The 17782-nt window shown below is 35.3% G+C and overlaps 1 protein-coding gene across 7 annotated transcripts in view; it reads right to left on the bottom strand.

The window, feature by feature from the left end:
- The window catches only part of TBC1D5 (TBC1 domain family member 5), a 317263-nt gene that overhangs the window by 118970 nt on the left and 180511 nt on the right, over positions 1-17782 (bottom strand). For all 7 annotated transcript variants that reach the window (XM_068207556.1, XM_068207547.1, XM_068207565.1 and 4 more), the window contains 5 exons: positions 13626-13728; positions 7801-7889; positions 6277-6327; positions 6114-6183; positions 664-836 (listed from right to left, as the gene is read on the bottom strand). In XM_068207556.1, the coding sequence (XP_068063657.1) occupies positions 664-836; positions 6114-6183; positions 6277-6327; positions 7801-7889; positions 13626-13728 (486 nt within the window). The remainder of the gene's footprint in view (positions 1-663; positions 837-6113; positions 6184-6276; positions 6328-7800; positions 7890-13625; positions 13729-17782) is intronic.

Raw genomic sequence — 17782 nt, 5'->3', positions numbered from 1 at the left:
TTGAGCCAGACTGACTACAGCAGCTATAAATAGTTTGGATTCAGTGCTGCACAAACACGTGGATAAGGCCACATCCAAAGTCACACCTGGCTCAATAAGCCCAGCTGGAATGGGGGTATACAACACACAACCAGCTGACTCGATATGAAGCAGCTTCATGGAAAAGGGAATACCTGGGCTGACCCTGTACACAGACAATTTATTATACCTCTGCCTTTACTTTTAACATGCCACTACCCCTGCATTACCAACATCCAAAACCCCATAACACAATAGGAAAAAGTTCACTGATGTTAAACTGGTGATAAAATTAAGTATATAAACCACTCAATGCTAATAGTTTTTTATGTCCTATTATCCCATGTGTTCTTACAGAAGAACTCCAAGCAGACTCTCTACTTGATACAGAAAGTTTGGGAGTCGTCATCAGGGTCTCTAACATGTAGCTGAATGGACTTTATCGTCACTGGAAATGCCAGTGTCACAACTGCAGCAGTAGGGTGGCAGTTACTGTAATGTTGCAAAACAAATAAGTTCTGAGAGATAAATACCTCTTTTTAGTCCTATTCCTATAATCCAAAAATTTTAAGGGGAAAAATTTCCTAATATAGTGAAACAAAACCCCCAAGGAATTATATTAAATAATGATTTGCAAACACTTACAGTCCATAAATCTGTGGAGCAATTTCCAGTCGGTTCAGATGCATGTACAGCTCAATATCATGTTTCTTCAGCAGATGATCCTGAATTTGATTTACTTTTGCTACAATAGCAATAGATGGCCCCAAGTCCTGTGGCCTTGCAAAGGGCATAGGTGTTATCATCACATCTTTCTCCTGCAGACACAGATAAGAGGGTGAAAAAAAAGAAAAACCCATGAAGTCTTACTATCTAAAGGAACTGTGTGCAGGAGATTTCATCTGTTGTAAACACTGGCTTCCAAATAAACATAGTAATAACTCATTTCTTTTACAGCATAAGAGGAATCTCAAGCATCCTCTTCTGCAGAAGGTATTGTAGGATTCCCCTTCCCAGGAGTGCCAAGGAGTGCCCGTCATTCTGCACATCAATTTTTACATGCATGCTTTACTTTTCATGCTCTGACAAAGTGTTGACAGCTTTATTTTAGCTTTAATATCAGCAGTCTGAGTCAGTCCAGAATAAAGCAGATGAATGGTAACTCAGTAGAGAATATATGCCCTCAGAGGACAATAAATTCCATACCAAATAGGAAGTAACTTATTTTCAAACAATCCTTTCTAAACAGGCTTCCCTTGCACAGAAAATCTGCTGGCTTTACCTTAAAACCTACACAGCTTTGATAAAGCATCAGAAACTTTTAAAGGAAAAAAGAAATAGAACAATGAGACAGCAGTTGGTTGGACCTGAGGGCTGTGCAAACTATGCCATGTTCACAACACAACACAACACAACACAACACATATCAAGTGAAAACCAGTGGAGTATTAGCATCCTTGAACACGAACTGCTTTAAATCAATTCTTCTTTCAAAAGAGTGAAGTATTATTGAAAAAGAGACAGAATGCTAGAAAGAAATGCAGCAAGTAATGAACTGCACTGAATAGGAAACATATAAAAAGGAGAACCAAAAATAAAAAAGGACAAGTCAAACCTATCAAGAGAAAGATGGGGGGGGCAGGAAAAGAGAGAATTAAAGTGTTAGGAACAATGTTAAGGTTATAAAACAGGGAAAATTGGAACAGTAAGAAGAGAAGAATTTTGCAATGACTTTGCTACAATCTGTCATCATGATCTCTGACCCAAAAGTTTCACTTTGAAAAACAATTGCTGTTTTTCTACACTTTTGCTCACTATATTAATAGAGAATCCTTATCCAGCTCAAGGGGTTAATAATTCCAGGAGGCTTCACTGCACTTTACATTGTTTAGATACAAATTCACTTGCTTCAATATTATGAAAAGAGCAATATTTTTAACTTTCAATAACAAAGACAGTTTGTTTTTGTTGTGTAAGCTACTCCTAGTGTCATTTCCTATGGTTATTTCAAAATCACTTACAACATGGTTTAACATAAAAATGGGCATTGAACATTCAATAATGTCTACCAGAAAGTCTACTTTTGCGTTGATCTTCTTTGCTGGAAGTACCTTTTCTTAATTATTAGATTTCTTTACTGCAGAAATAATGGTAGGATGTTCAGCAGTGATTTCAGGTAATATGTTTCTGTTTAAGGACCTGATTGATTAAAAATTTTATATATATTAAAAAAATATATGTATATATTTATATATATATAAATTGTATCTTAAAATCTGCTTAATTGTTGCTTTGCTATGGCAATTGCAGTGAAGGGACTGATCTGTCTGTTATAGTGTGGTAGTTTAACCATGATATTGTGGTATCAAGACATATCCATTTAAGATACTCCAGGAAATCACTTGACAAAAGCTCCCTCAGACTGTCAAATAAAGCTCACTGACATGGCATGTATTTATTCAAAATCTTTGCTATTCTAACAAATAGGATTTTAAAATAAAACATCTAGTGTCTTAGAGGCCAATGAGCAATGCTGTTACTTAGTTAAATGCCAAAGTTCTTCACAGCTGCAGGCACATTTCTCCTACCTTATTTAAAATTCTTTTCTAGTAAATTCTTTCTTACCAAGCTAGGCAGCATTCTTCATACCATGAATTTTATTTCTGCATTGTGTGGCTATTTCCTATAATTTCAGATCCATTTCACTATTTTCCTGGTCACATGCAAGAATGCAAAATATTGAAAATAGGTGGCCACTAATCTTCTATATAGAAAACCGCTCTTAAAGCCTGATATTGTAATATTGCCTTAATGTTAAATGTCAGTCTATATTGATTTTTTTCATAAACATATGGATTTATGTGTGAAAGCAATCATAAAAGTATGTAATTCTATGTATTGGTAGTCTGTGCAAATTCTATCATTTGGCACACATCTGGGGTATGAACATTATTATGGTTTATTCAAACTGACTTTAACTTCAGCTTCACCACTTCATGCATTCAGAACTACGATGACTCTGAAGACCTGTGCTTTTAAGCTTTTCTTTATTATAGGTATAAAACCTTATGTGGAAAGCTCAACATCAGAATCCCTCTGCTTATTTGAACTAGTAATATGAAAAGACTAGCTATTACTCAGTTTAGTCTTTACACCATTAGTTGTCTGTGGGTTTCAAGCCATCTTTACAAAATTACAAGACAGATTATTAAACCCCGGCTCAAGTGACAGAAGATTGTGAATATCAAAAACTAATGCAAGCTTCCACTGTGCCAAAATTGGAGTTATTTGTCACTTGCAGCATTTGTGCACCTTGGCATAATGCAGCACTGACACATTGCTGACTGTCAGACTGACTGACTATCAAACATGGCTAAGTGCATCCAATAGTATAAGCTGGCTTGCCATTGCTAAAAGCATGAGATAAGTAAATGGTATCCATCAAAATGCAGTTTATCAGCATCTCAGAAATTAACCCTATTAACAGAAATCTTCAAGGCATGACAGAATCTGTGAGGAAGCAGCTGCAGCCAATAACTCAGCATTCCCTGTCCATGCCTCCTGATTCCATGTACTCCACCAAGAAGCTCGGTGGAAGACTAGAGTGCAACAAAGTCATGTCTGTTTTCGCCTCTCATGCAATTTGGTTGAGAAAATGACAATACCTCTAGTCAGTTGAAATTGCTCCAAAAATCACATAGCTGGTGTGAAACAAACAGCCCAAACAGAAAGATGCTCAGACAAACTAATAAAACCAAGCCGCCAAAATGTTTAACTAGAAATGACTCACAGTGCCTGTGCCTAAAGCCAAGTGGACAACACAATACTGTGCTCCTGCTCATACTCACTACATAATTGTCTGCCATGTGAGAGAAAACATCCATTTTTTTGGTGAGAATTCAGGTCTTTCAAAAAGATTTGAGTGCATGTGTTTAGTCATCTATGACTAACATGAAATATGAATGATCAATACTAAGAGAGTGTGGTTCACAATAAAAAGAAAAAATGAGGGATGGCTCAGAATGTGCTGTATTGTTTATAGGAGAGCACCAGATTCACCCCTAAGAATGGTTTAAATATGAATACCAGTGAAATGCAGCTGAAAACTTTAGCTAAGTATTAGGAACAGAGCAACCAAGCCCTGTCACAAAACATTACCTACCACAACACGAACTGGAATGGCTGGTAGTGCATACTAATACAATTTATATATTCATGCATTTAGGAAATAAATGCTACAGCAGTAAAGAGAGGCTAGGACATAGTACAAGTATAAACTGAGGACAGATTTCTCTCATTAACCACTAGGGAATGGAGTAGCTGGAAAACCTCCTCTAATGGCAATTGGGAGTAATGGAAACAACTGTTAGAGGCTGTAAAATGTAACATGTCTCTCAGAGCACACGCTTACACTGCTTCCTTTGTGAAGATTCACACTTTACTATGTAGCTAACCCTCAAAGTCATGATTGCAAAAGGCATATGTACAAGAAAGGATTATTAAAGATTATACATGTTTGCAAAGAAGAAGAACAAACAACTCGATATTAATCCATTCACTTTGCACTGTTAATTTTTTATGCCATGAAAGGACTGGAAAGGGCAATGTAAACTTTCACCTTCTACCCAGGCACTGCAAATCTGTAAGCAGACCTAGTTGTTTCCTGGAATAAAACTCAACCTCAGAGTTTACCACCTCTGTCACAGAAACTGGAACAAATATATTTGGATACGTTGAATTTTGAAAAGCTACACTCAGGGAAACATATCTCACAGCCTTGTTATTGAAACAAAAGTGCCTATGTAGTAACCTCATAAAATTTGTATCTCATATGCTTTATCCCTAGCTACTGAAATTATATAAAAATCCAAATAATTTATAACTGTAGATAGTTTAGGCTAAGACATCAATGCTCCATATCTGATAAAATATATAATATTTTAAACATTTAAAGGAAATAGATGGTTTTAAATGAGTCTTCGGTGAACAACTTTTTCTTCATTAGACTGACAAAACCACCATTCAAACGAGTACTCCCTAATTACAGTTTGCAACTACAGGTTTAGGTGCACACATATGGACACACATAACCAACTGAATTCTCGTGAAGTTTTGTTAACTCAACATATTCTCCGCATGTTTCATGTGAAAAATAGTGAAGTGAATCAAACTGAAACTAAGTTGGGAGGACAACTCTTTTAGGATATAATACACTGAAAGTCTTGGCAATACCCATAATACTGTTAATAATATTTTGCTAGAACCTCCACACATACGCTCCATCACACAATCTTCCAGAACTAAAAAAAAAAAAAAGAGAAACATATATATGGAAAGAGACAAGAAAAGAAGTAATCAAAGGAAATCTTGAGCAACTGACTGAGGGAATTGTCCTTCCTGGCATGCATGAAAAAATTCAGGCAAGGACTAGATAGTCTCTAGAAGGCCCTTGCAAAGAAGAGTTCTGTAGAACTAAACGCAGACCACTGCAAAAGCTTTTTTATGAAAGCAGCAACATACTAAAGACAGTAGTGTCGGTACAGATACACCAGAAATCTGAATGCACAGACATTTCCTCTGTTTGAATATCCTAAGGTTAAGAAAAAAAAAATTGAAGGAAATTGAGTGATCATGTCAAGGAAAGATACACCCCGAACTTTGACAGACAGTATATGGTTAAAGTTTTGGTTTCAAAGTAAATTGTTTGTAAACAGCTGAAAATAATTCACACCTTAATACTTTACCTATAGGCATTGATTTAACATAACATTTGCACAGGTTTTTGGCACACAGAAATGCCTATGACAGGCACTCTTTCAAATGCTATGCAAGGACATCACTTATATACAGAAAAATCTATGCTTGTACACTTGGCTTTTGATTACCAAGTGATCTTTCAACAGATAGGAACTCTCACCTGAAGTCGCTCCACAAGTGCTTATGACCAAATTCTGAAGAACCTTTAAAGACTGTAAACTTGTTTGAGACTGCTTTAACCAAGTTAAGAGAGGTCTAGTAAGCTTTAAATAACATCAATCATATTAAAATCACATTTGCTTAAAAACACAGTATGTACATTTTAAAGCAATATTTACCTTCTGACTGTCATGTTCAAAAGTTGAAAACCAATGTTCTGCCGTTTTCATAAGACGTGTGAACATTGCACTGAAAGGGAACAACCCACAAACTTGGTGTTAAATAATGGTGTTAATTGAAAATAAGAGCAAATTAAATGTAAAGAAACTTGTTAAAACTTACTAGGCATCATGTTCCAGATATTCAGGATTCAAAAGAACTTTCATTTCCTCACTGAAAAAGGCAACAGCGAACAATCCGAATGTGAATGTTTATTTTTGGTCAGCGTTCTGCATGTACTATTATGTATTTATAAGCCAACTTTCATATAAAGTGCAAATGAGAAAACTAGTCTTTTTAATTAAAAAGAGCAACTCCATTGAACAAATGAAGTCTTTCCTTTTTATAAAGATCAAAAACAAATTAGCTGCCTTGTCTGCACTACAATGAAGTAACCATCTAATTATTCCAAATAACAAATTACTGAATGTCACAATGTATTATTTGAATATGCTTGATCTAGAATAATTGATTGCTGCACAATCTATCACTGTTTATCCCAAACAAAAAAAATATGGTTACTGGTCAAATATGCAGTATCAAAACATTAATTTATTTTGTTTTAATAGCCTGTATTTTTATTGTACTTTAACAGCAATTAATCAGTGACAGCACCTCTTTTCCATCTACTTTGCTGCTTAGCTCTACTTTTTCAGTGGGGATGGAACAGAATGCTGTATATAACACATGGTTATTTTAAGTTGCTTAGCACTGAAGAGCATCTTCTAGGTAATTTTAGGATATCTAAGGACAGACATTGAATAAAAACACACACTTGTAAATAATCATCTTAATGCTTAACTCCCTTTGGGCAGTCACTTTGCAGGGTACCTACGAGGTTATATTATACTGCACACATAATTAAATTAGTTTTTTTTTCACTGCTGGGCTCCAGTGTGCAAAAAAACAAATGAAATGTCCTAAATATCACAAGAATGAAACTGGTTTCTTTTTTCTTTTTTCTTTTTAATAAAAACAGAAGCCTTACATATGGGGCAAGAATAAAAGCAGGCAATCATGTGATGCAATATTTTATATATATATATATATATATATATATATATATATATATGACTGCATGCGTACACACATACACACTTTTGAATGAAATGGAGGATCGATGGGTAAACATAATGTCACTATCAAGTCAAAGAATAGTTGGATATCACAACTACAACACTGCAGGTGATGAAAGAAATATCAATCCCAACAATGTGTCTTCAATGATTATTTCCCCTTTTAAGATTTGAGGAAAGAGAGTTGGTGGTAAGATGTCCACATGAGTGGAGCTCACTAATCTGTCTACTCTCTGCAGTGACAAAAACAAAACCACTTCTGGCCATAAGGATGAGGTAGAACCGCAGGCAAGTATGTAAGCTTTGAGATTAAGGTTTTCCTTAGAGTTCTTGTCTCCCCATTTTTTCACCAGCCACTGTCTGTGAAGGGGCCAATGTCTAAATCTCAGAAGCTGTAGTAGGAAAGATGAAATAAGGACATTCCCATCAAAGCATAAGGATGCAATGATTTCTGATATTAATTTATGAATTATAAACAAAGAATTATGGAGCACATATTTATAAGCTATAGTTCAGCCAATTTATTTTTTAAAGAAAGATGATATTTATACAAATAGAACACAATGCTTACCTTGGTTGTGCAGCTTCACTGGCATGTGAAAAAGCCTGGTGGTCACAATGCAGAATAAAGACAATGGGAGCTAGAAGTTCATGCATGCCCTAAACATAAAAGGAAAAGCAAAAGTATATTTAGATTTTCCAGTCATATAATAGTTCATAATGCACAGCATAAGGCAGACAGCAATATTAGGTGCAGACTAACTAAAAACATGAGCATTCATTCACACTGTTAACAGAACGGTTTCATAATCAATGGCTTTTATTTTAAATTCTGATTAAATACAAGTGTTTATTCTTCTATAATATACAGAAACAAGTTAGTCTCCCTTCTTCTAACACAGCACACAACAAATTGGCAATGGTAGGCAACCCTGCACCTGGCAGCGTACTTCAAGATCCTTGTTCATAAATATGAATTTTATTTATGATAATTATAATAATGATCTACAGTACAGAGATCTGCAATAGGGAAAAATCACAAAATGTAAAATTATTTTGTATTTTATAATGTTCCAAAACCATAAACAAAAGTGTAACAGTAGGCTCCAAAGGAGACAAGGGTAGCTATTTGGGAAAGAAAACGAAACATTAATTTCTAAAGACATGAGAATTAAAATGAGGTTTTGGGTTTTTTCAGCTCTCTTTCAGTTTCTCATAAGCTGTTATGTCAATATTCAAAATAAACTCATTAAACACAATGCATAGAAGACCTGGTACTGTTCCACTGCAGAGTACTACTTATATATGCAATCTATATTAAGATACAGAAAAAAACATAGAAATAAACAGGAATCAGAACAAAAAACATGGGTGGGCAGTTGAGGATTTGGGCTGGCTTTAGAAGCATGGCTAGGCCACCCAGGAGGGTTGGGATCCCAGTGTTGGGACTAGGACCGCAGGTAGGAGCCACAAAAGCCTAGCGGGTGTCAGCTGCACAAAAGAAGGGAGGGGAGCTCTTTGGTGATGAAAGGGATGTGGGATGAAGGACTGAGATCTGTCTGTCTGCCTCTGGACACATGGATCACTCTAAGGGGAGGAACTTCCTGACCTCTGTCCAAAACCACCAGTTACAGCAGGGGCTTGACGCCAAGGGCCCAGGCTACCCCTGCTGGGCCTGGCTCTGGCTGGAGTCCTTGCCCAGCTTTAGGAAGAAGAACCTGCTGCCAAGAGTGCTCCAGTTCAAGGGTGCAACTATTTCATCAAATGGAGCCTCAGTCCCAACTCAGGGGAGTGCTCTGGGCAGACAGGGGTTCCAGGAAAAGTATCTCATCCATCCTGCTGCAGAAGGAGCAGTAGTGCTGGTCCATCAAGCACATCAACATTTCAGGTTGCTGTCAGGAGTCAGATGACAGCTGATGGGTCTCCTGAGCTGTTCTACTTTTAATTGGTGCAGCTCGAAGCCAGGAAGCCTCTGCACTTGCTTTTCCAGCCCCCTCAGTGATGGACAGACATGGAACTGGAAGTGTTACATGCTTGCAAGCTACCTGCTGCTTTGCTGGTGTATCAGCTGATATTCCATACCGCACCTGAGAAGTGCACAACACTAGTAAGTTAGCTTATCAGCTTCATATGTACTTGAACAGATCCAATAACTACCAAAACCCTTGAACTTTTATTACATCCCTTGGAAGTAATGGGGATTTTCCTTAAGTGGTCCCAACTGACCTGAGGTGTAGATGTGGAAGCCCTCCCTACGTCATTACCTATTTTGAGTATGCTTGGATGCATAGTTTTTGACAATTTTGACAATAGTTTTGATGATCTCTCTGTATGCCATCAACAGAAATCCTAGGATATTTAATTGTAAATTTTTCAGGACTGAAATGACTGTTAAAGCCTTAATGGCAGGGCTCAAGTTTGGATGTTTTCTTTCCCTTCCTATTTCTGAACTGCTTTAAAAGATGAAGCCTAAAGAGAAATTCAGTTAGGAAGAACAAAATAAACCAAATATAGCTATTTGATTTCAAAAGCTGATGTAAAACACCACAAATGGGTTAGATTACAAATTGCCAAGCTTAGATTTTTTAAAATATTATGGTCATATCAAATGAGAAAGGTCCAGGATTAGACAATATATAAGTGTCAAAAAGATTGAAATAACTAGCCCTTGCTTAATTAACAGTTCCACATCTAATCTTTTATTCACCCTGATATTCTAAACATGAAATAGGAAAAATGCAAATGCCAAAAAACTTGACTATCAAAAAAAAACATACCACCTAAGCTGTAAACATATAAGCAGAAGAAAAAGAAAGAGGACATAAAATAAGAATTAGTTATAAAAGATAAAAGCACATCACACATTCTTCCAACATAATAATATATCAACTCCATAATAAAATAGCATCATAATGTGGCTGCCCACATATAACAAAACCAAAACAAACAGATGATGAATTATCAGGATTTCAAAAAGATACCTCTGATCTTTCAGTTACAAGAGTACTTCAAATGTTTAGAGATTTTTAGCTTGGCAAGAAAAGCTACCAGTGTAATATGCATACACATATTTTTTCAATGCTACAGTTTACTAAAACTCTTTAGTGTTAATAAATAAGTTGACAGAGCTCAGATAATTTTATGACACTTCCCAGCTACAACAAAATATTGATTTCATAATACAGTCTATGGTTTAGAGAGAAAACCAGAATTATAGCATTCTTACAATGACAAGTGAATCAATGCATTTCAAAATTATATCGACTTCTCTATGGGCAATCAAATCATGAACAAACAATAGTTAGCCAAGTGATTTAGCTTAATTTTCACTATTTCCTTTCAGTGTAACTTGTACCAGAATTTCATCACCAGCCTTACAGAAGAGCTCTAAGGGTAGCTTTTACATTTTCTTCAGTACAATACACTATTCTCTTTAGATTTTACATTTACTGCTGCTATTTAAAAATTCAGTGATCCCAGGGAAGATTCTGCCTTTAAAAACTGTAATACAACATTCTACTCCATTTGACTAGGGATACAAATATATTTTTCATCATCAAATAAAATGTTCCTTCACACTGTCCAAAAAACCCAGAAACCCTACAACAAAGAAAATTTGCACGTATATATGCATATTAAGCAAACATTATTGATAACTTCTTGTAATGCTGATGCTATGAAATAGTTTCAATACAATGTTGTAAGTATGCAAATTGTCAAGGAACTACAACTTTTTCCAAATATTTTGGAAGATAACATTGGGTAGGGACAGATGCTGACAGAAAAAAAATATCAGTCTTCATTCATTAGCCAAGTTTTATCATTCTAATGGCAATTGTATCTTTTGTATGTGGTCATACAAATAAGACAGAGGAATTCTCATAGATGACGACAGGACCAGTCCCCATGATAGAAACTGCCTATGAAGACAAGCTCCTTAATCTATTGTATTCAGGTCACTGTGGAGACAACAACCTGGAGATGATCTGCTACTGATGAATTAATTGTAACCTTCATTATTTTCTCAAAAATATGCTGGGCTTTGCTGTAGTGGAAACAACAACAACAACAACAACAACAACAACAACAACAATAATAATAATAATAATAATAGTATGGGAAATGGAGCATGAGTGGTAAAAACACTACATCAGGGAGACTGACTACTAGCTAGGTATTTGATAAAAGAAGGAAAACACATATCCTGTTGACCATAAACCATTTATTTTCAGCTAATTCAGAGAAGGGTAATGATGGTCGTGAAAAAAATGTTATCTAGCAAGAGACGAGCACGGGGACAAAAGAGGAGGATCTGACTAACAAGCTAAAAGGAGCGTTATTTTTTTAAGAAATCCAACCAAACAAACCCACCCTTTTAAAAAGAGGTAAGAAAAAACCATAGCTCCTAATAAAAGCAGCACATGTCCACAACAAGAGAGGAAAACCACAGTCATTTACTATTTTATGGACATGGCACAGCACTGCAAGACTTGGGTGGTATACTGAACACACTTTGAGAGGTTAAAATAACAGTTTTTCGTTATCCAAATTAATTCAATTTTCTGCACTTCCTCTCCTCTTCATCCTGTAGCAATCCCTTCCTGGAACTACCACACTACTGATGCACACTAGTTGAAAACAGAGGTAAAGAAGTTTTCTTTGTCAACAGCCTGTAGGCTCACAAAATTGAACCTGTTCTTTTATCTGCCTATGTTCATTTAGCCCACCAAGCAGTCTTTATTAAAGCTGAGGCATCAGGCAGTCAAAGTTCATTAATACCATTTATATAATCTCTGCAGTTTCAATTAACTCAGCAAGACATTCTACTACATGATAACAGTCTCATTAATTCAATAAAATCCCATAACTATTAACAATATGGTCTATGTTAAACGGGGTGTCACCTAGTAGAAAATAATAGCTTTAACAGCTTGTGATGAAACGCAGTGCTTTTTTTTTTTTAAATTTGATCTGGCTAAATATTCCATCCCTATATAGAAAGGTATTATTTCTTGCTAAGGAATCAAGAGGATTTTAAATATGAGCAGAGGGTAATTAAGTCCTTTTAAGTCATATCAAAGAGTAAAATAATACTTCTTGTTCAATAAATGATAGACTAAATCAGCTGGAATGTGTTCTTCCATTTCCCCATCATCAGTACTCTGGCCTATATTCACTAGAAAGAGGAGACTGAATACTGCCAAGTATTTTTTTAGCAGCACCCTTCAAAACACAGCTCCCAGATCTCATTTTTATTGTTCTTATGCAAGACTATTCCTTGCTCACTGTCTGTCAAACATGAGAAATAACCAGTTGATAGATGTTTCATATATTTGATAACTATATAGTCCACTTTTTATATAATCTCTAAGAAATTCTGCAGAAGTATGTGTTCCTTCAACTCACATGCCCTTTGTTTCCATGAAAGAAGCCTATTCCCTAGCTTGAGGACAAGGTGGTCACTGACCATGCCTGAAAGCATAGATTGTTTCATAAAAATCTTCACATTTACTGAATCTCTGTATTTTTGCCATGACAAATTTTCTATCTACCTAAAGTTGTCTCCTCTACAGTTTATCCTTTGTCCATGCACATAGAGTATCCCTCCATTTGCCAGTCTCTACTCAGCCCACAGATAATTGTGTGAAGAAAGAAATACAAATATGCTTTGGTTGATACTCTGCATATTGGTCTTGCTATATGAACACAATATCATGTTTATAGTTACTTCAAAACCTTCAGAACAAATGCTGAATTAATTAACTTACTAACTTTGTGGATGCAGACTTAGTGCAACTTAGGCTTTCTTTACCATTTTATCACAAATGGTTTGAGCAGACTCTTCTTCAAGTAACTTTGTAAAAGTTACTTATCCTTCACTCAAGAGGATTTTATCAGCTGCATTGTACTTCGATGCTACACGGTTAGATAAAGATCTTTTTGCTGACATACTGCATGGCTTTAGCACTTTGGGGAAGTGATATAAATATTACATAAAACTTGAAATAGTAAACTTTGTCTAAATTTCATAAGTCACTATACTTTTTGTTTATTCAGTACCATTTTAAATTCTGCTGTGTACTTTCTTTACCTAAGCAGAGAAAGCCTTTCTTTGTTTTTTTTTCCTTTCTTAACCAATGACAAAAAAGAAAAGATGTTTATAAAGAAATTTAAAGTTAGAAAACTTAGCAACCTTAAAGAAAACAACTTAAGGTACGGTGTTATGAGGAGAAAGCATATGTTATTCAATGAGCTTACTTACCAACCAGCTGACAAGCAGCTCTTTGATTACTTCAGCATTATGATACAACTTCAGATACCACAGAGCTACATTATTGTCAAACCATATAGAAAATGTTGAGTCAATGAATGCCACCTGTACAGTATTTTCATTACCTGTTTATAAAGCAACTGCTCATTTTCTCTGGCATAGCAGAACAGAACATCTGTAAGAATTTTCCTTACATTCTCTTGCTGGAAATACTGCATTTCAGGAAAGCTGAAAATGAAGCAATACAGCAAAAGTAAACAATAGAGTGCACAGAAATTGCTGGTCTTCTGAAAGAGGTTTTAGGTAAGAGCATCTCCCTTGTCTGCGTTCCCACTGCTCTGCACTGCTAGAGTTAAACACTTCTAATGACTCATTACATTTGTTTTGCAACCAAAATGATGAACCATATTCTTTAATATACACCAGTCTGCCACACAGGTATGATGATATCACAGTTATATTTAAATAACTAATCCCTTTTAATCTCATTAAAGCTAGACATCTGGAAGAATGAAATACAATGGAAGAAGTGGAAGAATGTATTAGAATGGAACGCATATACAAGGGTTCAGTATTTCTTTAATATTTGAAAAAATATTATCATTTAATGACAAGATTATTTAAATATCTCATAATTGACATGACACCAGTATCCTAAAATCATGTATCTCTTACTGGTATCTGTTGCAATACAACACAATTAGACATCTCACTGTCTTTAACAGCTATTACAAATAAACTTTACAGTTATAAAATAATCTGTCTGGGCAAATATCCTAAGTGATCCAGAATGAAGTGGAACATGTGTGAGAATAAGGAGAAGAGGCTTCTGGGAAAATCCTGTTACATGCATACTGGAAAATGTATCTATTTCCAGTCTGTGCCTACTCTGAAGCAACTCTCACCTGAGCATCCTGCTCCTTGACTGTTGGAGGTAGGAAATAGAGTAATTGTGCAGGGCCTACTTAATATTAGAATCAGTGCACAAACATAGGTGTTTTCATTGCTACTGAAGGAGTAACTAGATGGCAAAATATGTTTCATAAAGCAAATGCCTCAAACCACATTGCTCCACAGATATACAGAGCAATAAAAAATAAAATCTGAAAAGGCAGAATACTAAAAAGAAAGGAAATGGTAGAGTTGGACAAAGAAAATCAGAAGAATACTTGAAAAAGACAAAAACGGTAGGCCTCAGGCTAGAGTGCTGAAATAAAGGTTTGAAATATAGAATATTAGAATTAAATCACATGGTTTGAAATAAGATTTCTTCAAACAAGCTTCCCAGGTCTGAGCTACAATGTTACACTTTAGACCAGATGTATTTAAGGCTATTGTAAAGCCTGTCACAGAGAAACAACAGAGGAAATTAGAACAAATTACTTCAGATAAGACTATTAACATTGCTAATCACTGTGGTCATCTCACAGAGGTGATGACAGGCAAGCACAGAAACAGAACTAATTAAGGCTAGGAAAGTGCTTTGAAGTCCTTGGATGAAGGAGCTGTATCAAGAGCCAAGGCAGAGGAAGACACTGTGGCTTAACCACAGTGATGCTGAAGTCCTGGAAGAGGCACTGGGATGAGAGGTGTAAGGTTTTCCTGGCACCTGGTGGAGGTAATGGTAGACCAACATTTGGAAACTTGTATGCACTTGTACTAATCACATTACTGTAAAGGAAGGACACAGCTGAGACCAAAAGTGCATTACAGCAGATGGCAATCGATGTAATTTAGGGGTTTGAAGTGATTATTTCTGAAGGACTGTTATTCAGGCCTGCCCTATGAAGTTTAGGAAGAGAAGACTAACAAAGAAAACTCAAAAATACACAGAGATATCTGTGAGGATCTAGTAATACCAAAGATTGTGACAGAAAGGATAATAACAAACTCAGGAATAAGCTGGCTGAAGTATTAATTATAGTAAATGTAAATAGAAGAGATCATGAGGGAACTATCAGTTCAGGGTGGATTTTTATGGAAAATGTCATTTTATGATTAAAGTTCTGTTTTAAGAAATAGAGTATCCTCAAATCAGCAAGGTAAGAATACTTTTCATGAACATGAGACTATTATATTTAATTAAATCTCTCAGAAAGCCTGCATAAGGACAGGGGAATTTCCCTAGATTGTTTTACCACAACTTTACAATTAAACAATGGTGCATTCAGGTCCCTGCTTTCTAAAAGTGAAGACCAGCCTGACTCAGATACAGCTTTTTAAAATACTCCTTTAGTTGATTTAGGCATGCCTGCACCAGAGGCAGCCAGAATTTCACAAAGAAATTTGAAGAACCAGGCTGGCAAACAACTAAATGGATGCACAAAACAAATTTGGTGGCAGACAGAAATGGGGATCATAATCAATGGATTGCTGTTTCTTACCATCTCTTCCACATACTTAGGAAAGATGTAGCTCTTCGGTGGCTTTTCCACTGCTGTTTTTATGTTGACAATTTAAAATTTTTTTTTCTTATTTGGGGATGGAGAGTTTGGAACCCCAGCACCCAGCACTACTCATCTTCACACACCTTCCATCATCCTAAACTGTGACTGTTACTCCTGAAGCAGAAACTAAGTAGACAATATATAAAAATACTACTACAAAAGAGAAGATATTGACTTGATCTGTCTATGGGGAATGCCCCCTAGGCATTTCAGTTTCTTGAAATACTGGAGAGAAACAGGGTAATGTAATCTAGCCATTTGTAACTCTAGATGTACACTGCGATGCCAACAAGTTTAATTTGCATTAAATGCTTTTGCATTGGCCAATCTGTTGATTTCTATTCCTGCAGAATATTTAAAAAAAATTTAAAAACATTGATCACTAATGAGTTGGGACTAACTTAACAATATCCTTTCCTACTTGCAAGTATTGGAAGCTGTTATTTTTATGTAGACATTACAGACTGGATTTCTATTACCTGATTTTAGGAAACTGAATTTTTGTTAGTTACTGGTGAGCTAGAAGCCTTTTACAATTACTGAGGAAAACTGTACCTCTCCACAGTGTGATTCATCAGACAAAAACTATATTTATGCTTTAGGAAGAGATGATTTGTGTCCTAGAGTTTTACAGGTACACAGACTCTAAAGCATGATTAAATCAGCTGTGAGTATCTAGGCTTCACAAACCAAATAATTAGGTGAAATAAGGATTCTCAAAATGCACAGGAACAAACACACACACACACACACACGAACAAACTTTATTCCCATTGCCTTTAGATAGCCAAATCCTGAAGTTTAAACCAATTTAAACAAATACCAATTTTAGGAAACTAATTGTAGTCACTTTTCTTGTTTATTGTTACTACACTTTAGGGAATTCTAACAAAAGCATTATACAGTAATTTTTTTACTGCTTTGATAGCTGGAACTCTGGTTTGCTACTCTGTGTGCAGTTAGCATCACTCTCTACAGCATTATACACTTGATGCTGTGGCATGATGGAGGACTGAACTAGATGACAAAGAATATAAAAACATTCATTAAATAAGAAACAGCAGCTAGAAAGTAGTGATTACGGAAATTGAATATAATAATTATTTCAACCTTTAATAAAAAGCATTGTAAACTAATGATGAATTTTAAACTTTTAAAATTCTAACTCCAGGGATTTATTTAACGAATGTAAATAAAAAGAGAGGGTTTTTACATTCTAAAGCCACAGAAGGAAGAACTTACTGCTTCTTAAAATAATTATAGTTGACAAATAGATACATAAGTATAGGTAAAAATGCATGCTATGTTTTATGATTAGACAAAAAAGTGTACTTATAAAATGCATGTAGCTTATAAAATACATTCATGTCACTGATAAATTTTGCTTTTTCATTGCTTGACTTATTTTGCTATTGATGACACAATATATACTACTATTGTTTCAAATAGGTATTACTTGTATAAATGCATAAATGAAAATTTCTTTAGTCACTATTACTGATATCAGTGAATACTACTCTGCCATTTGCCAGTGAGAGCCTGGAATTTGTGTGTATATACATATATATTTAAATAATAATCTTACATCCACCATAACCTCCATAAAATTTTTATTCTCCAATTATAGTTTAGATACATATATATTTTAATCTTAGAACATCCCGAACTGTTTCCTTTAACAAACAAAAAATACCATCTGTTGTGAGAATGTACATGAAAGTATACTCAGATTTTAATTATACATCTCATGGCAAAATACATTCAAGAATGGGTCTAGGGACGGACATGTAAAATATTCAAAAACCAGACTGCAATAATTTCTTCTGCATGACTTG

The sequence above is a fragment of the Anomalospiza imberbis genome, chromosome 1 (genome assembly GCF_031753505.1).
Source record: "Anomalospiza imberbis isolate Cuckoo-Finch-1a 21T00152 chromosome 1, ASM3175350v1, whole genome shotgun sequence".
Taxonomy (NCBI): Eukaryota; Metazoa; Chordata; class Aves; order Passeriformes; family Viduidae; genus Anomalospiza; species Anomalospiza imberbis.
Note: the sequence above shows the minus strand (reverse complement) of the source record. Positions and strands in the feature narration are given on the sequence as shown.